This window comes from Aricia agestis, chromosome 15 (genome assembly GCF_905147365.1).
Source record: "Aricia agestis chromosome 15, ilAriAges1.1, whole genome shotgun sequence".
NCBI classification, from domain to species: Eukaryota; Metazoa; Arthropoda; class Insecta; order Lepidoptera; family Lycaenidae; genus Aricia; species Aricia agestis.
Genome location: NC_056420.1, coordinates 2469720 through 2497521, shown reverse-complemented (window position 1 = coordinate 2497521; position 27802 = coordinate 2469720). Strand labels below are relative to the sequence as shown.

Below are 27802 nucleotides of genomic sequence, written 5' to 3'. Positions count from 1 at the left end.
AAATAGATGAGCTAAAATTTAAGAAAATGCAGAAAATAAATTGGTAATTAATAATTATGAAAGAAATAAGGAAACAGTAAAAGAAATTGTCAATGTATTTTTTACAATTTGAAATTCGATATCGTCTTCGCTTTTTACTTTAAAAACACATAATAACTCAAAACAGTACCGTCTTTTACTACTGTATATAAATCTAAATACTACTTGCTATTTACTATAGTTATTTACAAAAAAAAAATATAAGGTTTACGCGATCAGAATTCAGCAGAATGAATTCCGATTCTGCGCAAGCCACGCGTTCTAAATGCCACATCCCACCAGTAGAGGCGCTTTACGCGCATGGACAGGGTGTATGTCAAATTAAAAATACCAATATCCTTATTTTATCGAATTTTAAACCGTAAAATACCCCGCGAGTACACAAGAACTTTATTTTGTTGTCTATTTGGTAGCAACATGTCGTTTTTGTTGATTTTGATGTTGTTCGGAGTGTGTACCTGTAACCCAGATGCGAAGAGACTGTACGATGATCTGTTGAGTAATTACAATAGACTGATACGGCCGGTGGATAAGAATAACAACACTGTCCTAGTCAAACTTGGCCTGAGGCTCTCCCAGTTGATTGATTTGGTAAGTAGATTAGTCGGTAACTATTATTTGGCAGTTTATTTCCTGTCACCTCAATATTATGATGACACTCACCTTAGCTAATACTCTGATTATTTACTACTATAAAAGTATTTGAAAGCGCTAATCTAAAGATTATGTTATATAGGAGGGCCTGATTTTTATGTAATTTAGTAGTTGTAGTTGAGCTACAGAGAAAGACATAGGGTAGTTTTTTTAGGAAAATGTACGGTTCCCGTATTTTTTTAACGTAGGTTGAGCCGCATGGAAGATTTATGTTCAATTGTATATTCTTTGGGTATTTAGAGACTGACTTAATAGTGTCTTTGTAGTCTTGATAATATTTCAGTATAATATTTTGTTTTAGTTATATTATACGTTCAGTATTTGACGATTTCCATATAATAAAGATCTATGTAGCAAGATCATGAATCTTATTACAAAGGTCCTTATTACATATTATGCAGAAAATGTTGAAAATGAAAATTCATATAATATTATCGTATCTGTTCATTATTATTATTATTACTATTATTTTATTAGTTTTATTGTGAAGTACGTCATGTTGACATAATATTACATTCATGATCGTGCACGTATATCTGCTAAAGATAGCGTAACTATCACGCCCCATAAGAGCCTTGTAGATCTGTAACTTTTACAAAGTTATTGTAACTGTTACGTTCCTGAAGAGCCTTGAAAACCTGTAACATTTGCAGAGGTGGAGTAACTATCACGCACCAAAAGACATTTGTAGAGCTGTAACATTCACAAAGGTATCGTAACTATCACGCGCCAAAGAGCCTTGTAGAGCTGTAACATTCACAAAGGTATCGTAACTATCACGCGCCAAAGAGCCTTGTCGAGCTGTAACATTTGCAAAGTTATTGTAACTGTTACGCGCCTAAAGAGCCTTGTAGAGCTGTAACATTCACAAAGGTATCGTAACTATCACGCGCCAAAGAGCCTTGTCGAGCTGTAACATTTGCAAAGTTATTGTAACTGTTACGCGCCTAAAGAGCCTTGTAGAGCTGTAACATTCACAAAGGTATCGTAACTATCACGCGCCAAAGAGCCTTGTCGAGCTGTAACATTTGCAAAGTTATTGTAACTGTTACGCGCCTAAAGAGCCTTGTAGAACTATAACTTTTGCAAAGTTAGCGTAACTATTACGCGCCAAAGAGCCTTGTCGAGCTGTAACATTTACAAAGTTATTGTAACTGTTACGCGCCTAAAGAGCCTTGTAGAACTATAACTTTTGCAAAGTTAGCGTAACTATTACGCGCCAAAGAGCCTTGTCGAGCTGTAACATTTACAAAGTTATTGTAACTGTTACGCGCCTAAAGAGCCTTGTAGAACTATAACTTTTGCAAAGTTAGCGTAACTATTACGCGCCAAAGAGCCTTGTAGAGCTGTAACATTCACAAAGGTATCGTAACTATTACGCACCTAAAGACACTTATAGAGCTGTAACGCCGCCGTGGTCTAGTGGTACAGAGCGCGGCTCTTGACTCGGAGGTCGTGGGTTCGATTCCCGCGTTGGAAACATGTTATTTCCAAGTTTGGTTAGGACAATGCAGGCTGATCACCTGATTGTCTGTCAAGTAAGATGCTCCATGCGTCGGATGGGCATGTAAAAAGTCGGTCCTGCGCCTGATCTCTCGCCGGTCGTGTCGGTCTTCCGTCCCACTGGGTTATGAGAGTAAAGGAATAGAGAGTGCTCTTGTGTAGTGCGCACACACTTGGGCACTATAAAATTACTCCTGCGTAGCTGGCCTGGTTTCAACGAAACCGGCCACCGTCACCGAAACCGGTGTGGGAGCTGTTATTATTAGAGCTGTAACATTTACAAAGTTAGCGTAACTATCACGCGCCTAAGGAGCCACGTAAAGCTGTAACATTTATATAATATATAGCCAAACTAAAGAGCCTTCCAGAGTTGTATCTTTTACAACGCGCCTATAGAGCTGTAATACTTACAAAGGTTTTGTATTGTGTAACTATTACTGTCTAAAAAGTGGAGATGTAAAAATCACATATTCACCACTTTTATAGCAAATAAACGAATTGAATTGAATTGAATTGAATCGATTTGTTTGTTGTGCCAATGCACAACAAAAAACGAAACTCTTGTGCATGTGTTCCATCAAATGTACGTACGTCCATATTTTCGAAATCTTTGACTTACACCAATTCAGGTCTCATCTGTGTAATACAGACTCTCATTACAGAGTCAGTAATGTTGAATCTGTAGCGCTACACGGCGCATATTGGAGGCAACAGCAATCAAAGCTGAGCTGAGCAATATTCACTTCGTTAGTAAACACAAACACGAAGTTTAATTAGTAAAGTGACAAATTGTTACTTGCGCAGTCTAGAATGCGAAATAAGTCCCGGATTAAATGGAGTGGAGTGTGGCATCATCATCACTACCATAGGGTAAATGACTAGTACATTGGACAGTACTAGTTATTGGACAGAGCATAAAAACACAATTTTTATTAAGGTTGCTTTAAAAACTGCCTGTTTCTAAAGTAATAGAACGCCTGATTTTTAAGAAAAACAGGTAGTTTTTAAAGCGACCTTATTAAATATAGTGTTTTTGTGCTCTGTCCAATGACTAGTACTGTCCAGTCACTAGTCATGTTCACCCTATCATGTATGCTGTTTTAACAACGCATGCTAAATTAACGACTGCGACTAATTAAAGAAAACGACTAGAAGTCTTCTTTCATCCAGACCTTCAAGATGAAAGCGCATTCTCTCTTAAAAGAGCGGCAACGCACCTGCCACTCTGCTGATGATGTGAGTGTCCATGAGCGACGGAAGTTGCTTTGCAGGTGACGTGTTTGCTCGTTTTTATAAAATAATATGCTTGGCTGCTGTAAAGTAATGCTTTCGTGATCCACTGGGTTTTCCCGTGCTGAAATATTGTTTCCAAGTTTGGTAAGGACCAGGCAATTATTTAATATTATTTTAAAAAAGAGATGGCCCGTGCATCGGGTCGGTATTCAAAAAAGCGCTGCGTGGTTCCGTAGTTCTGTCCCAAATTCCTGATACTTCGTTCATTCATCTCTGTCTTTGTATTAAGTTTTGAGTCCAAATACCAGTCTCTACAATGAAAATGTACTATCAGAGAAGTTGATTCCAGATTCCAGGCAATATACGTAATTTGGTAGCATTATGTCAAACCTAGTCGTCGGTTAGGTTAAAAGTTCTAAGCTTGTGTAATAGTCTGAGTTCTCTTTGGTTGAGGGTCCTACAAATAGAACAATCTATATTTTAGGACCATCAAATCAAAATATTAAATCCTTTCTATCTCTGTTAGCTACCACTTTCGAGAATTTTTGCAGAGGAAATTGTTGTTCGTCTTATGAAAAATTATTATCTTTATAGTAATAAAAAAAATGTTCTAGGGAACCTGTACTATAAAACTTGCAACTTCATACTAATAAATGCGAAAGTGTGTCATGTCTTTACGCCCAGACCGTTGAACCGATTTCACTGAAATTTAGTACGAAGATACTTTGTGTCACCTGAAAGGATATAAATTAATTATGATACATTTTATCCCGGGAAAATGTATGGTTCGTAATAAACAAATTTCTAGTGACGGTAATGTATGTGAAAAAACTTCTAGAGACAAACTCCGCAACATTACCCCATTTTCAACACTGAATAAACTATTTAGGTTTAAATACAGCTCAAAGTGTAGGTGCAAATTCCTCGAGTAACTCCACACCACTTATAGAATTTTAAGTATCCGCTATAAAGGATTGTCACAACTCACAAACTGGCTCTAAAATATTTTGTACATTTTTATCCTATCTAACGTAAACATTTTAAAGTGTATTTTGCGGTTGAGAGCTCCGCTATGCAGCTTTGGAAGGAAATCCTATTTATCTTTTTATGATGCAACTTCTGAGGTTTCGTAACATTCTCCAGCTGCGTCAGTAGTTTGTAGGTTCATACTCGAGAATTTGAAAAATAAACTTAATAGCTTATGTATTTAAGATTACTTCTGCGAATAAGGCTGTATGCATTACACAAACCCGAGTGGTTTTAAATAATACAAATTAAGTAAATCTATACAGGGTGCAATTAAACCTTCCTGCCAATTTTTTTCAAGGGCTTAAGTATCATTAGGAGAGTCCATTTAACAAATAAAAATTGGGTGCTATATTTTTAATGACATATTTCATGAGGCACGTCACGCGCGGGCGACGCGTCCCGCGTCGTGTCCATTACTTGTAGTGTTTTTTAGGATAACTTTCGGAAGCTATTTCTCAACATTTTAGTACTGATTAATTGTAAAAGAAAAAATACGTGTATTTTCATTTTTAACAAGGATCAATATATCAAAATTTGGCAGGAAGGTTTGATTGCATCCTGTATTAATAGAAATAAATTCTAATTTTCTAGTCATGAATTATTTACGGAGGTCTCCGTTGCGCAGAAATTCGTTTATCGCCGAGGAACCGTACATATTTAGTTACTGTCAGACAGACAGACACAATTTCGCATTTAAAATAATATTAGTTTGGAATAGGGATGATGACAAGGTCAAAGATTAGCGAATTTTGTTAATAAAATAAAGAAATCACGGTAAAAAATAAGTGTTCCCAAAATTACAGTTGGATATCATTTTTTTTTTGTTATGGGCCTTCAAAGTTACATAATCAAGTCGATTTTTTTTTCAATTTTTATTAATATTTGTATACCAATCGATAACTTATGCAATTAAAAGCAACTTTTGTTATGAAACTACTTTCATAAACGCGAAATTTGATATACCTATCGAACAAAATTGTTACCCGATGCGTACAAACTACGAAAGAGTGACGTCAGTCTTTCGTAGCACTTTGTATGGAGCGTTTCGGGCAGGTCTATTTTATGAGATGTTTGAATTGTCATATCTTGGTGAATTTTTAAGCTATCAATGCATTCTTTCAGCGATGTTTCTATTTTTTAAGTGGCTTTCAATTACCAATAAGAAAAAAAATAGTCATATAGCCTATTTGGATAATGGGTGTGTGAAGAGAGTCCTTCGGGTATAGTATGTATTTAGTTCCGCTAATATTCTGTTAATTTGATATTTTGTACCCTTATCAATAACAGCTTATCAAGTATTATGATGGATGATGATACGTGTTACACAATATTTGCCTTCCTCTCACTTAATTAGTTGTCCAATTGAGTATAGTAATTAGATATTATATTAAGCCATCCGTCTGTTATATAAATAGTAGTAACGGATTTGTTTTGCGAGATGGAGGAAAATACTCAATATTGTACCATAAGTGATTAAAGAGGATTTTCTTCTACTGTACAATTTATGACGTTTGTAGAAATTGTGATATAAAAGTATTGTACATGATACAATAATTTATCTCATTGATAGTTTAACCTACAGGAACTTTGTATTCGATCTGAAATATTATTTTTGGTGTATCGAAATTGCCATCAGACCAAGTTTAGTCATCAGACTATGCTGATATTGCTGCTGCTGATGATGATAATGAGGATGATGACGATCTTGTAATTAATAATAAAGATAATGATGACGATGATAGCGATCCTTCTATAATCGATATTACCAATGCATTTACGGAGTTAATTTATCAGTATCGCCGCATCTCATATTTTATGCGCTGCGGAGGTCGTTAGTGTCAGCGACTCTACGATTTCCCGTTTCGCCGGATTGCGCTGTTAGCAAGCCAAAAAATTTACATATTTTAGCTTAAAAATGTTAACAATAAAATGCAAGTATTTAAAACAATAATGGTTGGAGTTGCACTTCGCATTTGCCGATTTAAATAACCGTTGGATAACTTTTATTTTGTTGTACTTTTCGTTTTACTTGGAAAATAGTCTATAACATCGTTTTTAGGGGTATTAATCTTCTAAAATTATGCATCATTAAAATTTTTAAGTCAGTTGATTCTGCGCCTTGTTTCACAAGACATAACACAAAATGTGTCTGCTGAATACCCTACTGGTCGCAAAGATGACATCTAGGAAATGGTGACAATATTGCCACCCAAAGAACTAAAATAACTGATATCTACTACATTAGCATGAACCTCCTGGGGCACACCTGAGTGGAGGTGATTTGTCGCGAGCGTTTTACAACGCCAATATCGGGGAGACGTGTCGCGTTTGCACAATTGGCTCTATGATTTGAAAATTACATGCTATTTTGAACGTTTGTTCACAGTTAGGGTTGTTTTTGATGATTTTGCTTCTATGAAAGGAAAAAAAAGGAAACTTTATTTGGGAAAACATAGAAATATAAAAATGCTAGATCACGCCCGCAACTTCATTGCGGCATAATTTGTTTATCCCGCGGAAATGTAAATTTTTGGGGAGAAAAAGTATCCTTTGTCCTTTTCCGGGACTCTCGAGCGATTTGGGCGTGAAAAGATAAAAGACAGACAGTCTGTTAGACATCAGACGTCACAGATGGATGCATAGACAGATAGACAGATAGACAATTTCATTTTAATTCCACGAAAATTGAAGAAGTAGCTTCACTTGGAATTGTTCTGTACAGTACTTACCCTATTGTCTGCGGAAATGAAAATAAATGACCGAGATTTCCCTATAAAGTTGTGCAGTATAGTGAAAATACAATCCAGTTTGTGCCAAACAGAACTGGAAAGTAATTTAATTTTGTCAGAAAGTAATAAAGGAATATTAGATGAAGCTAGAAAATATAAAAAACAATGGCTCTCCAGAGGGCCCTGATTCACGATGTTTCGCATTCGGAAATTTCACCGCGCGAAATCTAATAAACGCTTCGCGCTAAGCTCCAATGATCGCACGTAAAGTTTCCTAATCCGTGTACTTGTACTATTATTTATTCTGTGTTCGAACGTAAATTGCGAATTAGCCCGCAGAAGTGCCGGCAGAAGTGCGAAACGCGTGGCCACTTCTAACGTAAAACGTAAATAATTTCCACCGCAGTATGGGGGGATGCTAGATACCTATGGCATACCAGTTGTAAAGTCTCTCATAGTCTTACGAATTTTCGATCAAATCATTTTGTGATGCGACCCTTTTCTACTTTAACCTACAGAAGTTTCTATCTCAAAAATTAAAGACTACTAAAGTATTACGGTTCCCTTGAGATAAGTTTATATGTTAGTGCCTTTTAACCTAAAATAAACGAAATTTACTCATACTAACTGGGTTAAAACCTAAAAGTTTATTAATGTGAAGCAGAAATTAGCGAAATGAGATCAAAACTCCCCGTTAATTAATGGTAATTATTTAGTTTCACCAAAATTGCAATGCTGGCTAAAACTTCATTGATTTTAATATCATAGTAATATACTCAATGGCGGATTAACCCTTAATCAAATTAAGCAATAGCCTAGGGCATCACGTCTAAGGGGGCACCAGAAGAAGCACAAAAAAATCCGTCCTTAGGGCGCGTTCACATCTCACTCTCACGTCACCAAAACCACACCAAAAAAGTTTCTAGGAAAAAACTAACGTTTTTGGGCGGTAAAGGTTTAAAGACCGATTCTAGTTGACGTACAGATAGGGGGGCCTACAGGCATGGATTGCTTGGGGCATCAAGTAATCTTAATCCGTCATTGAATATACTAGTTTAACTGGCAGGTATTGTTTTACTCATAAAGTTTATATACCTAGCGGAATAGAGAAACAAAGGCTTGAGCAAGCAAGATGTCACTATCAGTATCACTGCGTGGTAAAAAGAGACGTGTGATACATGACAGTATCTGATTTTTTCAATCTGTTTGACGTCCAGTCGGCACTTATCGGCACGTTGACAATTTATAATTATCGGTAAGTTGACAAATTATAATGCAATGCAGATACCCAAGAAAATCACTTATGACAACATTATTGTAGAGGAAGTGGAATCATTAAAATTTTTAGGACTTATGTTTGACCAACACTCCAACTGGAAAGCACATGTTGACTATATTTGTAGCAAGCTTGACAAGTTCGTGTATGCACTGCGACGCTTAGCAAAGACTGTATCAATATCGGCAGCTCTATGTGCATATCACGGATATGTGTCATCCATCTTATCTTACGGTCTTATAATGTGGGGCAACTCTGTGGAATTTGATTCAGTTTTTAAATTGCAAAAAAAATGTGTTAGAGCAATTTGTGGTGTAGGGCCGCTTGAAAGTTGCAAACCCTTATTCCAAAACTTGAAATTACTTACGCTGCCTTGTATGTACATTAGAGACATGTGCATCTTTGTTAAAAAACATCCAAAATACTTTGTACAAAACAAGGATAACAATGTTGCAAAAAGATCACAACGTTATCCTAATAAATTAATCATGCCCAAATGTAGCAGCACAACGTTTCTTAAAAGTCCTTATTCTATGGCTATTAAAATCTATAATAACTTGCCAAAAGATTTAGAAAAATTAAGTTTCATTCCTTTTAAAAGAAAATTAAATGAATGGCTTTTAAATAATTGTTTTTATGAAGTAAAAGATTTTTTCATTGGTACTTATTTCTGACAGTTCTCCATTAATGACATGTGACATTTAGTATTAAGTACTTCTACTTCTTTCCTTCACCTTTTAGACTAAACTTTATAAAATATGACATTTGCATACTATTAGTTTAGTTGAGTGTTATGATTATGTATTTTATTATGAAGACCATCTAACTGTACATTTCACTCTGGCAAATAAATGATTATTATTATTATTATTATTATTATTTAATCTCTGAAAGATGCTTGTGTCAGTGTATGCGTAAACAATTTTTACACGCAGACTTAAACCAATTTCGGTTTCGTTTGACAGCTCGAGATTGTTGCTCTATAATCCGCTAAGTATATTAACTTTATGGTTTTGCTATATCTATATTTTGTGGAAATATGCTTGAGTCTCTACGGAAGATCTTCCGAACGGGCAAAGATCGTAGATTAGAGCAGGTTCACATATCCAATGTGTACCTGTTCTTAAGGCGCTGTGGTTGTTGCAACTACGTAAAATGGGGTTTTTAAAACACGTTATTAGTAAAGGAAATGTCACTATTTAAGTAAAAAATAAGTACCGTTTTAAAATTGAGAAAATTTCCTATACACAAAGGTATATCAGTACCCAATTTGAAAAATTCTGCTCGATAGAAAAAAATCTCAAAGATGACTGTTATAACGGTGTTTTTCAAAATTAAATCATTTTATGGCTAAATTACACACTTTCTAGAAAAAACAAAAAATGTGGTATATGTGTCGTCACCTAACATAAACGATTTGATATATTTGATTTGTGTAATACTAAAAACAAAAGGTTTTTTCTCCTATTTTCTATTTTCAAGGCATGCGGCGAGCACGTAACAGCCACTGTACAAGGCGCGCTGATATGAATGTTATTTTGATGTCCTTAACGTTGATATTCGTACTGACAGACATCGACCTGCTTATTTTAGGGACTACTGGGCCTTAAACGAAAAGCGAACGAAGTAATAAATAATAGTAAACCTTATTCGTTCAAGACCACTCGAATCCAGCATGATTTCAGAGAACCTTAAGTAGCCTAACAAAGCACTTCAACAGTAAAACAATATTTTACACAATACAATATAATATTTGTATTGCTGCAAAAATTTCGTGTCAAGGCTATACTTACTGTTTTCTATGAATGATTTAACTGTAATTAGGTAAATAAAGATTTTGATTAAAGCCCCATACATTATCAGCTGTCAAACTTTTCATATAAAATTACAGTTTAATGACAATAGACATAACTACCAGTAGTTCGACTGCAAAGAAACGGACAGGTTTCAATATCTGTCAACTTCGTCGGGTTTCACTAGGATTATGAACGGATTGTGCCTAGCGCTGGCTGAATATAATTTATTTTTAAATATTAAAAACAAAGATTTCAAAATTGGATTCTGACAATTTTAATCGCATGTGCCAAAACACAAACAACAATACGACCAAAGAGGAACACGTCCAGCGAATATGTCATAGTTTTAAAATCGTAGGTAACAAGTTAACAACCCTAGCGACGATTTTCGTCATAATACGTCAAATTTAAAAATTTCAACATCAGTTCTAAGTCGGCATACTCTATTTAAGCCTCATTAAAAATCTATAAGTGCGGCTGTCAGAGACGAATGTCAAATGCAGATTTTGACATACGCCCACCAGAGTATACAGGATAGAGTATGTCGACTTAGAACTGATGTTGAAACTTTTAAATTTGACGTATTATGACGAAAATCGTCGCTAGGGTTGTTGACTTGTTACCTTTGACTTTAAAAATATGACATATTCGATGGACGTGTTACTCTTTGGTCGTATTGTTGTTTTTGTTTTGGCACATGCGATTAAAATTGTCAGAATCCAATTTTGAATTCTTTATTTTAAATATTTAAAAATAAATTATATCAGCCAGCGCGAGGCACATTCTGTTCATAATCCTAGTGAAACCCGACGAATTTGACAGATATTGAAACCTGTCCGTTTCTTTGCAGTCGAACTACTGGTAGTTATGTCTATTGTGCGTCCACTGACCTCTATAATACACTGGACAGGCGATCGCTATCAATAAAATGTTCCTATTTGACAGTCGCCATATTGGCGCTGATTGCTATGTGAAAGCAGTAGTGAGTGTACTTGGAACTACTATTTTGCAAATGGCGGTTGTCATTTTCTATATAAATTAGTTCACAGTACGCTCACCGCGGCGCTTCAAATCGGCATAAGAAATAGCTGTCATTTTGTACGGCATAGCCTGTCCAGTGTATTATAGAGGTCAGTACATACGCCCCATACATTATCTGTCAAACTCTTAATTCAACTACAGTTATGTAATATTCGTCTATTAAAGCAGAAACTTACTTGTACCTACACAAAATATTGAAACAAAGGACGACCAAACATTAATATTATGTGGTCCGTAATTAATATATTCCGTAACAAATCTTTCACGAGCAATCGATTCCGAATTGGATCCTCGCCAAAGCCTCCATCAAAACAATTATTGTCATGGCAACGGCCCGGATCAGGGCAAAACAACAAGGACATTCACATACTAGGGCATAGTATAAAATATGTCGTACAGTAGTATTATAGTTCTGTCCTTGAAATCTCCTTCGATACAGAGACAACATTTGTTTTGTTATTTTTTATCCACAGAACTTGTGCACACCAGTGCCGGTCTTCTTTTACTATAATTATTATATTATTATTATAATATTATCTATGCTGTATTATTTAAAATAATCATACAATCAAGTGGTATTATATAAAATAATATTTCCGTTACTTTTAGCGGATTCTTTTAATATTAAAATAAGAAAAATATTTTGATCTGATCGTCCGTCCCATTTTTTCTACTCTATTATAAATTATTATAAATAAGCAAGAATAAACCCAACAAATGTTAATAAATTTTTCTTTTACAGAACCTGAAAGATCAAATTTTGACTACCAACGTTTGGCTGGAACATGTAAGTATTAATTTTTATTTATTTACTAGCGACCCGCCCCGGCTTCGCACGGGTATAAAATATATAGCCACTGAAAAAAATTTTTTTTTTTTTTTTTATAACCTTTATTTATCAATAAAAATTACAAAAACATGTTATACGGCGCAATATAAGCTTATACAAGTTTTACCATGCGCCGTCCAGTCGTTGTTTCACATATCAAAATAAGTGCAAATTATTATAAGTACATTGATCATCTATTAACGTGTGTATAAGTGTAAATGTAGTGTGTAAGGCGTCATGATCATACTAAACGTGCGCGCGCACCCGCGCCGCGCAGCGACTGACGTGCACTGCACAGCCCACGGCTGCGCCCGCGCCGTTCAATACATTCACAACCGGTTAGCAGTTAGTAGTTAGACACTGATTATACGGGATGTTAAGGGAAAACATTAATTACTCTCACTGAGATGTTAAGTTGTTTAATATGTAAGTTTTTAATTTTGATTTAATATTCATTGGGGTTAAACTATTTTTTATTTCTGTATTTAGGTTATTGATTAGCTTAGGTATTACATACTCGAGACAATTTTTACCGTATGAATTTGTAAACTGTGGGACTTCTAATTTTGATAAGTTGGCGCTGCGAGTGTTGTATGTATTTTGTTTCGGAACTTGAATATTACTGTTGAAGAATTGTTCGACTAGTAGACGATATTTTATTTGTCATGTATAGGAATAATTTTACAATAATTAAACAGACCACTATTATTATTATGAAATTTAGATCGAATTTTGAACGGTACAATTTTTTTAAGTATCCTTAGTTGTAGCTGATAAACAGTATTAAGATGGGAACGTGAAGTTAAGCCGTAGGAGCTTATGCCGTAATCAATAATAGACTCACCTAGTGCGTTATAAAGGGTTAATAGGTTATTGTAGGATATATTCCATCTTATTATTGAAAATTTGGTTAAGATTGCTCTTAGCTTCATACAAATACTATCAATATGGTCAGTCCACTTTAAACGATCATCGATGTTTAGGCCCAGGTATTTAAAGGTTCTAACGACTTCAATTTCGGGGCAGGTGCATAGGCGTCCCTTTACAGGTGTAGAGTGTAAGCATGTATGGTCATGCGATATTAGTTTGTGTTGAAGGGTCTGTTTGTTGTGTGATGAACATATATGCATCATTTTAGTTTTTTTGGGGTTTAAAACAAGGCCTGAGTCGTGTGACCATTTGACCAGGCTATCAAAGTCCCACTGTAGCTTTTTCAGAGCAACATTCACGTCCTTGTCAGCAACAATCATACATGTGTCATCTGCGAATTGGAATATTACGCAATATATAATGACTAGGATGACATTATTAACATATCCTAGATAGTGAAGTGGGCCCAATACGGACCCCTGAGCTGTGCCCTCTGTTACTAGGACCTCATCACTCAAACTACTGTCTACCTTCACGCGGTAGGATCGATCTTTGAGATAATCTTTGCACCAATCCAATAAAGGGCCTCTTATACCACATTCATCTAGTCTATCTATTAGCTTATCATGCCTTAAGGTATCGAAAGCTTTTGTATAATCTTTTTTAAAATTTTATTAAAATCGATTCAGCAGTTTTGATTTATATTCATTATTCGTGTCACTTTAAAACCTTCTCTGGGCTTCTACGAATATTTTAAGACTAAAATCAGCCCAATCCGTTCAGCCGTTTTCGAGTTTTAGCATTACTAACACAATTGAAAATCCATTTTTATATATATAAAGAAATTTGTCTATTTTAGGTTTAGTGGTATTAAAGTTCAAATTGACTTTAAAGTATCATCACAAATCTTTTGTATGGGAGTATAGAAAAGTGTTGTTTTTAGACTTTTTCAGTTTTTTTTTATAATTTTTCTCTCCGTAAGAACCATCCTCGTACTCCAAGGAATATTTAAAAAAAAAGAATTAGCGAAATCGGTCCAACCGTTCTCGAGTTTTGCGCTTACGAGTAGCAACACATTCAGCGACTCATTTTTATATTATAGATGGGTATGAAACAATTAACGATCTATTTCTTAGCGAGTGTTGGCCCAAAGTTAGATCAAATTCTACTATATCCTTGAGAAACATTTGCGTTGGTTTTGGTTCTTATTTTTCAAGTGATCGTGAACTACAATAATTCAAAATTCAAGTGTGGACTCCGGGCAGGTCAGTGGGATTGTCCGGCGCTGACCCTCCCCTGTTACTTGTAACTATGTGGGACATGGTTATTGGTTCTGACGATTCCACTGGTTGGCAGCTGCTAGGTACAGAACTATATCTCTTTAACACCCTCCAAACTCCACCTAGCTTGAGTGACCCCTTTCCACCAAGCCTTAACATCTAAAGGCATAGACTGGAGGACCATACCCGAAGATATCGTAAAATGTCGGATCCGCTAGCTGCCACTCACTTGGATCACACTGGTAAAAAAAGGGTGGGTAGACCTTTAGTTCGCACTCGAGAGGGTGTAGATTCGATCCCGGGTGGAGGCGTGTACCAATGAGACATTTTCAAATCTCAAGTACTTACATATCATAACACGTAAAGTTGTTTAAAATTTTACAATAGTTGAACTCGTTCCAGGAATGGGAAGATCACAAGTTCAAATGGGACCCCCTAGAGTATGGAGGCCAGAGAGAGCTGTATGTACCATCTGAACATATCTGGCTCCCTGACATCGTCTTGTATAACAAGTAAGTAGCTTAGTAATGATGAGCGTATAGTTATATATTAAAAAGATATACTACAGTTATTCACCATACTGTGTCCTTTTGGTTGCGCCCTATCACTACAATTCATCAGGTTGCTGATCGTTTTTAGGGTTTCGTACCCAAAGGGTAAAAACGGGACCCTATTATTGAGACTTCGATCGACTTCGTCTGTCCGTCTGTCTCCAGGCTGTAACTCAAGAACGGTAATAGCTAGAGAGTTGAATTATTCACAAATTATTATGTATATCTGTTGCCGCTATAACAACAAGTACTAAAAACAAAATAAAATTAATATTTAAGAGGGGCTCCCATAAAACAAACGTGATTTTTTTACCCTTTTTTGCTCTATATTAATAATGGCAACAGGTAGGTAGTTGATTTTTTCTCAAAGTCCTTAGTTATATATGTACTTTAATATTTCATAATAATATTAAAATAAAATAAAAAAAATAAGGGTGGCTCCCATACAAAAAAAAAATTTTTGGCTTATTTTTGCTCTATAAGGGTGCGGAACCCGTCGTGCACGAGCCCGACTTGCACTTGGCCGATTATTATAAATTTATCATGCTCAGGGTGAAGCTAAAGGAGCCAAAAAATGCATAATTTCAGTCGCGTAAATTATGATTTATACTAATCATGACTCACAAAATATACGTGGGAGAGCCATGCTTCGGCACGAATGGGCCGGCTCGACCGGATAAATACCACGTTCTCACAGAAAACCGGCGTGAAACAGCGCTTGCGCTGTGTTTCGCCGAGTGAGTGAGTTTACCGGAGGCCCAATCCCCTAACCCCTACCCTATTCCCTTCCCTACCCTCAACTATTCCCTTCCCTACCCTCCCCTATTACCCTATTCCCTCTTAAAAGGCCGGCAACGCACTTGCAGCTCTTCTGATGCTGCGAGTGTCCATGGGCGACGGAAGTTGCTTTCCATCAGGTGACCCGTTTGCTCGTTTGCCCCCTTATTTCATTAAAAAAAAAAAAAAAATTACGCTCGTTTGGCTTCACTCTTACTCTTTCATAAATTCAAAGTTATCATAAAAAACGCTACCAAAATTTATCTAGTATAATAGTACTGGGCCTCTATCATAAGCTCTTAAATCCATTCTTTTTACGTCCTTATCTGACTGTATAACGACGTAAAGTGAATGGATTTAAGAGCTCATGATAGAGGCCCTTGACTTTAATATACCAAATGGACTATACAAATATTAATGTATTCACTTTCAGTTATATCGAGACCTCAATCGCGTATCAATCCTTTGCTTCGATATTCGACACAACCATAAAGTTAATATACCTAGCGGAATAGAGAAACAATCTCGAGCTGTCAAACGAAACCGAAATTGGTTTTATCTGTGTGTAAAAATATGTGTACGTATACACTTACACAAGCATGATTGAACATGATTTCTATGAGATTAAACTGTCAACGTGCAGCACGTGCTGGACGTCAAAAAAGAGTGCTGATGTCATGTATCACACGTAACTTTTTACCACGCAGTGTTACTGATTGTGACATCTCTCTTGCTCAGGCCTTTGTTTCTCTATTCCGCTAGGTATATTAACTTTATGGACACAACATAGGTATTCGTTACGTACCCTCATGTACAAAATTATTTCATTATTGTCAGTCCCTGAAGACTGACGTACATCAAAGCTTTTCCAATAATTTCTGTAACTTTGTAATAACTTTTCCCACACTCAACCACTTCAAATGCTTTTAGGGTTCTGGGTATGATAAATTGAGAATGCCCTTATTTTGTATTACATTAAAAGTTACCGCGACTTTGTTTGCACAAAATTATTAAGCAAAAGCGCAAATGTAAAACAGTTTATTTTTCACTGGGTGACTCGTCAAATATTATTCTACTATATACGTTATACTATATTTGATTGCATGCATTATAAATAATACCTAACTATAAACTACTCCCTTGAATCTTTACCTCGGATTCAACCCTGTACAAAAACAAAATAATCATGAAGATCGGTCCACGAACAGCGAAGTTATGGTTGAAAGTACAAAAAAATATATATAAACAGACGAACATATTTTATAACCTCCTCCTTTTTGGAAGTCGATTAAAAATACCGTGATGTTTTAACTTTGCGTCGCGTATCATTTCAAAATGAGGCTGGTTAATGGTTATGTATTACGTCAACATAAAAATAACTCTTCTTTAGATCCATTATCCATACTAATATTATAAATGCGAAAGTGTGTCTGTCTGTCAGTTCCACACCCAAAACACTGAACCGATTTTGCTGAAATTTGGCATGGATCTCCATGCCAAATTTCAGCAAAAGCAAAACTTTGAGTCCCGAGAAAGGATACTTTTGTCCCGGGAAAATGTAGGGTTCCCGCGCGATAAACTAGTTTTGGAGCAACGGAGTTGCGGGCGTCATCTAGTTATACAAATATGTACTATATATACAAATTATGTACAGCAAGTTTAGAAGAAGATAATAAGGGTATGATAGTTAACAGTAAAGATTTAACAGAAACGACTACATAGCATCAGGTTCAATGAAATAACATGACATACAACACACTATACCAACTTGCAACTGAAACTGAATCAAAATCGACACCAGTGGGGCTAAAATGGTCGCTTTGTAGAATCATTATATGAATCGTAACATGATTCACTTTCTTAAAATTGCAAATGGTCACTCTGCTTGCAATTCATGTCTACAGATTGACAAGGCTTTATATGAACGTGGCGAAAAAAGGAACTAATGCTGCCATCATACAAAAACGTCATTTTATGACAGTTCTCCTTAAGTGAAGCGCTCCCGCTCACGTTCATAAAAAGCCTTGTCGGTCTGTAGTAATTCGTACTAATTTGACATTTGTCAGTTTGACAGTTTTGACAATTCATTTGCTGAATTGATTGAGAGGAATTGCTAAATGCGACCATTTTAGCCCCGCTGGGGAAACAAGTGAACAATACAATACTAATGTTCAACTAAGTTCTGCAATGCCAATTATACAGGATGTTGGCCAATGAAGCGAATTGTTTATACGATGAATCGCTTTCGAAATTGTTCGACTGTGTAATCCGTACGATACTCGGAATTCGGATTATATATTCGAATAGGCGGGCCGTCTTGTTGAAACAACTGATTGGACGTTTTTCTACATCTTTTTTAACTTTGGAACCGTGTATTCCTTATCTTTTAATGTAGTTGAAAGATATAAATAATTATAAAGTGTCCAAGTTTTAGTTCTGTAAAACTTTAATTAAAAAATCTGAAGAGGGCGACGCAAATTAAGGTGATCCTAAGAACTAAATAACCCGTAAACTTGTTATAACTTAACTCATCAATTTTCTACCGTATAAACCTTCATTAGACTTCCTCAAATATTTCAAGACTAAAATCAGCAAAATCGGTTCAGCCGTTCTCGATTTTTAGCAAGACTAACAAATTTTAAAATTCAACTTCATTTATACAGTGTGTAACAAAAATAAGTGATAATACTTTAGGGTGTGTACATGTTCCTGGTAGAGAGTTCACTGTGATAGTAGCAGCGCTGAAAGACCAAAATTTTTTTTCACTTTTGTATGGGGAAACTCGTAACGCTCGGGCCCTTGTCCATACAAAAGTAAAAAAAATAATTTCGTCTTTCAGCGCTGCTACTTTCACAGTGAACTCTCTACCAGGAACACGTACACACCCTAAAGTATTATCACTTATTTTTGTTACACCCTGTATAGATAAAGTAAGTTTATTGTTTTACTGAAATGTCGTGCTAATAAAAACTACTATGATAAAAAATATTCTAAGAAAACATTAAATAGGTACCCACCACTGGATAAAATCTAAAAAGTTACGGCACGTTAAATCTAGCGAAAAGAATTAGATAGACATAAAGAATAACGACGACGAATTTCCCCGTAAAATGACTCCAGATAAGTATTTAATATACGGTTTTAATGAGCGTGGCGTAAAGTTAAAACCTTTGAATAATTTTAGCATTATATTCTTGTAAAATATAATTAATGTGGAGGGTATGGTAATCGGCTTCGCAACTCTTTGAACAATATTTTGAGAGAACATGATTGCGTACGGAAATTAGTGGTGGCTCGTTTCAAGCTGATGTTGACTCTGTAATTAGGTTACACGGGAGCAGTCGAGTAAAGTGGTACAATCAATGAAATTAATTTTCCTCATTATTTCTTTGTTGATAGTGACAGTGTCAACAATGATGAATTTAATAAAAAAAAATTAAAAATAAAAATGAATTTTGAATTTTGTTAGTGTTACTTAAATTCGAGAGCGGCTAAACCGATTTGGAAAATTCCTGAAATATTATTTTAAGTCTAGGGCAGAGATTAGAATGAAGCTTACCGAATTAAACCGCTATTGATTCTACTATTATTATAATGCAAATTTACAAATGGTGCTGATAATATTTAAAAAAATTACGAAGGTTGTGGAATATAATTAGAAAGTAACAGCGTTAATCGACCTAACCTTTACAATACCCAAAGTTGAACAAGCAATTGATAGAGTATTCAGAATAAATGTTGGTAAATGATACATCATGTTGTCAAGACAGACCGGTAAACTATTAATCATAGACTGGAACGAGAGACGCACGTGCGACCAATCTTACGCCATGCCGATTTGGTGTCTGCCTTAAATTAGAAGAATTAGAGGAGAGTGAGATGCATATTCATAATTCTCCGGAACGTATTTTCGGGAAAATTGGTAGTCAAGTAATTAATCAGCCATGATTAACATAATGACTATCAAGATTATACGCAAGGTCTATCTGGCGATTAATTATTCGGAATTTAAGCAAAATATGTTTTAAAATTACCAATACCTAATGATATTATTTATAATCATTAACTTTTTGTTATGTCTATCACACATTAAAAACAGTGTCTTTAAAACAATTTCACGCCGGCTCTCGTGATTTGTGCCGAAAATGTTGTCGACGTTCGCCCATTTACGTGTGAGCTGCCTTTTGATGGTTATACAGCAACTGTTACGTATGGGAGGCCGTGAAGATATATTATGGTATGGATCCCTAACGCGCACGTATTTTCAAATGGCGGGATTTATGAAATGGATAGGACAGGAGGCGTTCTGCGCCGTTTTCATGCCATCTGTCCGGAAAATAAATTGTTCTCAACACGTATCTCTCTAAATGAATTCGTATTTATCAAAGCGATTGGATTGGAGAATTCATTTAATTTTCAAATTCCAAATGTGGGCTTGGGGTCGGAATTGGGATTTTTGTTTTTTGTTTTGTTTTTAAACGATCCCGTCTATTTTGGTGCCATTTTTCATTTGCTGGATATTCTCGCAATATATCTTCGTCTTTTAATGTTTTATGTGTTGATTAAAGCTAAATTGTTTACGTTTCGTTCTGTTTTAAGTTTCAATCTTCGTAACCTTTCTTTGGTTGTTTTAGAACAACGTTTTATGGTATATCTTATGAAAGACCAAAATTTTGTTTACTTTAGACGTTGAAAGATTTATACAAACAATTAATAAAGAAAGAGTTTTTTTTCACTTAGCGCTGATGGAGAATACGTGGTAACAACAATGACAAAAGCTGTACTTCATCACACCGGCAAAGTTTTGTGGACGCCACCAGCTATTTTCAAGTCCTCATGTGAAATCGATGTTCGCTATTTTCCATTCGACCAACAAACTTGCTTCTTGAAGTTTGGATCTTGGAGCTACGATGGTGATCAGGTACATTGATGACGTACTTTTTTGTTGTAATGCTTTTCAAAGTAAATTTGGTTCTGCGAATATTGTGATATCTTCCAATAAAAACTTTCTGTTCCTTCCAGCCTACGAGACAATTGCAAAAACATTAAAAAAATCGTTTCTTATTTAAAAAACTGTTACGTTTTTTAAATAAGCAACGATTGAAGAAATTGAAGACGTGAGTGGAAGAATCGAATAAGTAACATTTCGTAACATACGGACAATAACTAATTTTTTTCTTATTATTTTTATAAAACTTGTAACTTATCTACTTCGTAACCTAGCTAATATATCTGGCTATACATATAATTCACAGTTGAGCAAAAAAACGGGAAGTTTTTTCAAGTTATGATGTATTATATGATTGAAAAGATTTTTATCATGTTTTTGTAACAGATCGACTTGAAACATATCAACCAGAAGGAAGGAGACATGGTGAAAGTGGGTATAGATCTGCGGGAGTACTATCCGTCGGTAGAATGGGACATCCTGGGAGTGCCAGCGGAGAGACACGAGCGGTACTACCCCTGCTGCCAGGAGCCATATCCAGGTAAGCAGAAATTAAAGTAACAAAGGATTTACAAGTGCGAATTAATTTGGATAATCTTGTGACATTTCTAGTCGTTGGATTTTTTAGATATGCAAAAACGTTTGAGGAAAAGGGATATAATATAGGAGTTTAAATAGAATTTTAGATAGTTACAATAAAAAATTCTTATTCACCAATTGGTTCTACTACTTGATGATTTATTAGCTCCAGTCAAACTTTCTTCTCGTAATGATCTTTTGGGAGTCACAAATGATGGATTCTACAAAATACCAAAAACGTTTATGATACTAATATCAGCGAGGTAATGATCATACCTACGCCCATAAAACCTAACGACCACGAAACGCTAAAAGTATTTACCCTATAACCTATTTACACGGGATTATCCCGAATTATAATAAAACGGTTCCCTCAGGATCAATCAACGTGTATCAGTATTCAGGACGCTGCTGGGTATTAACAAAACAAGCGTTTAACCTGTTTGAGGTGACGATAAAGCGCTGTAATTTAGCATAGATAAGAGCACCCTGTTGTTATTTATGGTCTCACCAACTTAGCGACGATGTATTGGAAGGAAAATGTCGCTTTTTAAATATATTTTTGGGTAGACAAGCTGACAGCCGTGATACAAATCTGAGTTAAATTAAATCTATATAATAGAACCTCAACTAAGGTAGGTTAGTCTGTTAATAAGGATATTTTTCTCAAAAGCATTTAAATTCTGATCGAAATGATTTGATTTTATCTTATTTCATAATACTACCAAATCTTTTCTGAAGAACCCTTTAAATAATTTTATGACATAAAGAGTTCAAGGTTATTTAGATTTTCAGATCATTACTATAATATAAATAAAGTAAAATAAAGACGTAAAAAGAATATTACAAACATACAAGATACGCGCTAAGCACATAACCCTCCTGGCAGTCGGGTAAAAATCAGTTTGGTACGAAAAAATTCGAAGATATAAATAAAAGTCAATAGCTTTCAGATACAACTTTTTGTACCGAAAAACTGTATTAATAAGATAAAATTTACGTTTACGCTCATGTAAATTAATGGCGTGTTTAAAATGTGTCCCTTCAGTAACACGGAACGACATTAACCAACTCTCGTAAATTTTACATACGAAATAAAACACGCATTTTAAGTTCATTGTGATTCATCGTATTGTATTTTTCATAAATATTGCCGCCATTATCATTCGGGATAAGATTTAAGCCAGGCTTTTCTGATTCTACATCCTCGTTAAAGAGTATCATATTATTATTCTTGAGAGCGAATTAAGTAACGTTTATATATATGTTATTTAAGTACTTACAAAAATTAACTTTTTACATAATGTAATGAATACGTACTTACAAGTTTTATATAAACACCAGCTTTTCGACTGAGCTTTGCTCGGTATTCAATAAAACACGAAAAACTACGTCGATTTATCACCCCCGAAACGGCCTATATACTAAATTTCATGAAAATGGTTGGAGCCGATTCCGAGATTCCAATGGGGATTGTCCATTTTTTTTTAATTTTGCTCATTACAAAAACATTTCGAGGAATAAGGTCAGTGATCGTTTTTCTGTATATAAACGAAAAAAATACCCATTAGTTACTTGTATTTTTGAACAAATACGTTTAACCATTGTTTGACCTTCAATGGCGTAAATTAGCAATAAATTCGACCAACATTACGTTTCGAACTTTTGGTAAGCTTCTCGTATCAGCTTTTACATAATGAGAACTTGCATTTGACGAACCAGCCATTAAAAATAAGATTGAAAGGAAATTTAAACCATATGCAGAGGTCAATTGGCGGGCGATGATGACGTCAGAGCGAAACTTTAAAAATTTATTGAGAAAAAACTAGCCAATGAATTTCAACATTATTTAATTTATATTCTTAAAATACCCTATTTTAAGGAAAAAAAAAATATAAAAAGTACATGTGATTTTTTTTGGACAATGCCCATTGTATATACTTATACAAGAATTGCTCGTATAAAGAGATAAGATTGATATTTTATTTATTGTTTAGCCCTAAACCTAATATTTTTTACAGGTTTCTTTAAAATAAAATTCTTGTTCCAGATATCTTCTTCAACATAACATTACGACGGAAGACATTATTTTACACTGTAAACCTGATAGTCCCTTGCGTCGGAATATCGTACCTATCGGTTCTCGTGTTTTATTTACCAGCTGACTCAGGTGAAAAGATCGCTTTGAGCATTTCCATCCTACTTTCGCAAACGATGTTCTTCCTTCTAATATCCGAAATCATACCGTCGACGTCTCTAGCGCTACCTTTGTTGGGAAAATACCTTCTATTTACCATGTTGCTAGTCGGACTATCAGTAGTAATTACGATTATAATCTTGAACGTGCACTATCGAAAGCCGAGTACGCATAAAATGGCGCCTTGGGTGAGAACGGTGTTTATAACGAAGCTGCCGAAGCTGCTTCTGATGCGTGTGCCCAAGGATCTGTTACGAGATTTAGCTGCACAGAAGATAATTGGAAGAAGCATGAAGAAGAATAAATTCAAAGATGCTCTAGCTGCCGCCGAGCAGACTAACTCGAACGCTTCAAGCCCTGATTCTATTCGCCATCATATGCAGGGAGGCTGCAATGGATTGCATTCTACTACTGCAACTAACAGGTTTGTTAAATAATATTTCATTTGAAAATCGTAATAATAATATTTTTCTGTAAATTTTTCAGAAAATATTAAAATTATAAATGACAATGTAAGTTAAAACAGACAATATAGCAAATATTTGTCTGTTTTCACTTATATTGTAATTTACTTTTAAATCCTACTTATTCTATTGTGATGATTCCATCGCTTTGTTTGAAAAGTTTGTAATACCAGAGTTCGTAAGCACAATTAAAATGCAAATATTCAAGTCCGCATAACTACTCAAATATTAAAATTCCTTAAGTGCTCGAATCGAAAATTGAATTTATTAAGTTCTTTGTTTTAGATTCAGTGGTTTGGTCGGCGCTTTGGGCAGTCTTGGGGCTGGATACAACGGTCTCCCGTCGGTGATGTCCGGTTTGGATGATTCTTTGAGTGATATCACTCCAAGGAAGAAGTATCCGTTTGAGTTGGAGAAAGCCATTCACAATGTCATGTTCATACAGCACCACATGCAACGTCAGGACGAGTTTAATGCGGTAAGTCAATCTTAGTTTTTTGAAGTGAAAACTTCTTTAGCGGCGTTGAGCACTTTTGTGGGATGGGTAAAAACTGTGAAACTCGCGTCAGATTCTCGTGCTGATCGAAAAACCATAAGACGGTTGGAGAGTAGTGTTGTAACATCGAAATCGATTAATCGAACACTCGATTGTTTTTTTCGATTGTCGATATTTTTGAATCGATTGTAAGGGTTTCGATTAATTAAAAAAATCGATTTTTTAAAAATCGACTTTTATAAAAAATGGGTTAAAAGTTTAATCGATTGTAAGAATTTCGATGACTAAATTAAAAAAAAATCGTTTTTTTTAAAATCGATTTTCATAAAAAATGGGTAAAAAATGCACAGCGTTAATAATCAAGTTTTCACTTCTGCCGGCACTCGCGGAGTGCAACCCGTCTTTTTTTTTCACGGTGTGTTTCGTTTGTCAATGCCAATTCCAAAAGAATTTTATTCCAGATCCAAAATTAAACTTACTCGTATTTCCAGTGAAATAAACTCGGAAAATATATTCCAGTAATGTTTTCACTTCCTACTTATATGGAATTTGGCCGTACCAAAGTAAACGTACAATATTGAATTCTTGATGTCGGTTCTGTTAAGTGACACCGCAATCGAAAGAAATTCTATTAAACCCAGACCAACTTGTTTGATTGGCGTTATTACTCTCACACTTGGGACTTTTATGAGTTTTCTTTAATTAAACAATTTTGTGGTGTTGCATCAATTACCAACATTTTTTAATATCTAAGAAGATATTAAAAAATGTTGGTAATTGTTGCAACTTATTTAGTTCGTTTTGTTTATTCAATTATACGAGTTTTTTTTTTAAGATAGCTGTTATTGAGATACTTTTTCCTTATATAGGATGTAACAAAACTAAGTTTATAATACTTAGGGGTCGTTTGAACTTTATACTTTCTTTTAAATTATTTTATGGGCAAATTTTTACTTCTTCATTGCTGCCACTTTCACAGTGAGTTCTATATAAGAAACACATACCCTTAGGTAGTATCATTTACTATTGTATAGAAGTATCTAACCCTGTAAATAGGTCTAATTGCGCTTACGTTTTAGGTTATGCCACATAGCATAATGAATATGAATATGAAATGAATAATACATTTTTCTAACAGGAAGATCAAGACTGGGGTTTCGTCGCCATGGTCTTAGACAGACTGTTCCTCTGGATTTTCACCATCGCGTCCATCGTTGGTACCTTTGCCATACTCTGTGAAGCGCCATCCTTGTACGATGATACCAAGCCCATAGACATGGTGCTGTCTTCGGTCGCTCAGCAACAGTTTCTACCGGTCGACAGCGGCGACTCATAAGACTGATTGGGAGTGCAGAATTGAAACATGCATCGCGATAAGCATCTCCATACCCTATAATAAAAGGTTTAATAATATAAAAGGAGTTCTACAAATCCATTTTATATTAGATTGCGTCTGATGAATCTTATGTGGAGTTTAGACGCTTATCTCACTTTGATAACCGATTCTGAACGGTAAAAAGAGTTATAACTTAACGATGGCACACGTACACTATGTGATGATACAAATCGCGCTCTATCCAACGATCTTAAAACAGAATTATGTAGGTATTATCGTTGACAAGCTACAACGACGACGTGTGAATTCGATACCATTTAACAAAGGCGCGAATTTTGTCTATTTCTACTTTAATACAAAACGCAAGATAAATGACAGAACATGATATCAAAATATAATATAAAAGTAACTTGTTTAGTAGTTTGAACGTACAAAATGGTACTGTGGATGTACGTGTAGTTAATATTAAAACAGACCGCACATGAAATTGAATTCATCCCCGTTGTTCTTTGCATTTTCTGGAATATTCGGGACATAATCCAGAATAAATTGCTGAGCTGGAGTTGAGCGTTGCATCGCATGATTTATCGTGTCCAAGAAGAAGTGATTCATTGTCTTTGTTCTTATCCGTATTATCTGCATCTGTGGTATATAATTTAACGTTTTGTACGAAACATGGAGCAATAACCATTTCTAACAGTCCACTGTCTATGCAGTTTTTACGAAAGCTTCAATTTGAATGACACTATCGTTACAAAGATGAAAAAACTTAAAGATATTCAAGCCTGCGCTGTCGTGCATAGTATCTGTTACAGAGTAAACCGATTTTTATAATTATTTTCATGTAGGTATCTTCTTATTATAGTTTAAATGTAATAAGTAGTATTTTTATGTTGCTCGGTTAAAAAATCACAATTTTGAATAGTTGGTAAGCGGGCCCCTAGACGAGCAAATTTATTGCACAATATCACGTATTGCGTTATGATATTGACCGATAATGAACATCACGCGCCTTCAATCTAACTGTCAAATAAATTGTTCAATAAAATTGAAGCGTGATATTGCACAATACAATTGATCGTCTAGGGGCCGGCTAAGCATAAGTCTTTTCCATAATTATCTCCGTCTCTACACAGACCTTTGACAAAATACAAATAATTTGGCGTAACCATTTTCAACACCCACAATTTTTATCTCTTTATTTGCGCGCACAATACGTTATCGCGAGGGTAAGACGAAGGTTTTCATTAACCTTATTATCTCAACCCGAAACTCCGTTGAAATTTCACGCGATGGGGCACACAGATGCAAGCGAACTCCCAACTAACGATCAAATATGTTCAATGTGTATTCTCAAGAATCAAGCTTATCTTTTAATTAATGATTTTCTAAGTCTAGGCTTGCTTTACTGTAGGTAATTAATACCACTATACCTAATAATACAGCAATGTTTTCACGCTAAAGATATCACCAGCAAACCAGTAAACAAAAAGTTTTGTCCGATATTTCAAATCGTTTCTATAGCTAGGTACTCACATACGGTTTTGCTCGATAGTTTTACTCCAAATCGAGCAATAACCACCGTGTGGACCGCAAAACTGACAGCTCGAAGGCTCGCTTCGAGCCGGCTCGATGGAATTAAATATGTCAAATATATTATTTCCTTCGATTCGGAGTAAAACTATCGAGCAAAACCGTAGTAAAAGGAGGGGAAGTAAGTTATCTTCACACAAAGGCACCGCGCGCGGCTTGTATGTGTGCGCTATAGTATCAATGCGTCGCCACGTACGGCACAACAAAATCTCGGCGGTACCAGCCTCTAAATCTCGCCAAGATTTTGTTTTGTTGATAACTTACTTCCCCTCCTTTTACTATGGCAAAACCATATGTGAGTAATTAGCAAATCAATATTCTGATATGAAGTATTGGATTTTGGTCGGATTATTTACTGTATGTGCTACTGGCACCCTCTGCTCCGACCCTTTCGTTATATTCTCTTTTAAATTAAATGCGTTTCAAATAGTTCTTATACTGCTTAATTTAAAACGCCTGTTCGCGTTGGCCTGTGATGGAAGACCATTAAGTGCCACTATGAGTGATCACAGATCAATGGACATTGGGCAATAACTAAAGACGAAAATGCCTGCGTTCTTTTTACTCATTTGATTTCACTTG

General features: G+C 35.3%; 1 protein-coding gene across 1 annotated transcript; it reads left to right on the top strand.

Annotated features, from left to right (window-relative positions):
* The first annotated feature begins 339 nt into the window (after window positions 1–339).
* On the top strand, window positions 340–26476 carry LOC121734433 (acetylcholine receptor subunit alpha-L1). The gene is made up of 8 exons (XM_042125044.1): window positions 340–630; window positions 12043–12087; window positions 14682–14791; window positions 20348–20528; window positions 20943–21096; window positions 23185–23755; window positions 24081–24273; window positions 25430–26476. Exons 1-8 carry the CDS (start codon window positions 340–342, stop codon window positions 25625–25627), a joined length of 1743 nt encoding a protein of 580 aa, XP_041980978.1. The 3' UTR covers window positions 25628–26476.
* Window positions 26477–27802: the final 1326 nt, after the last annotated feature.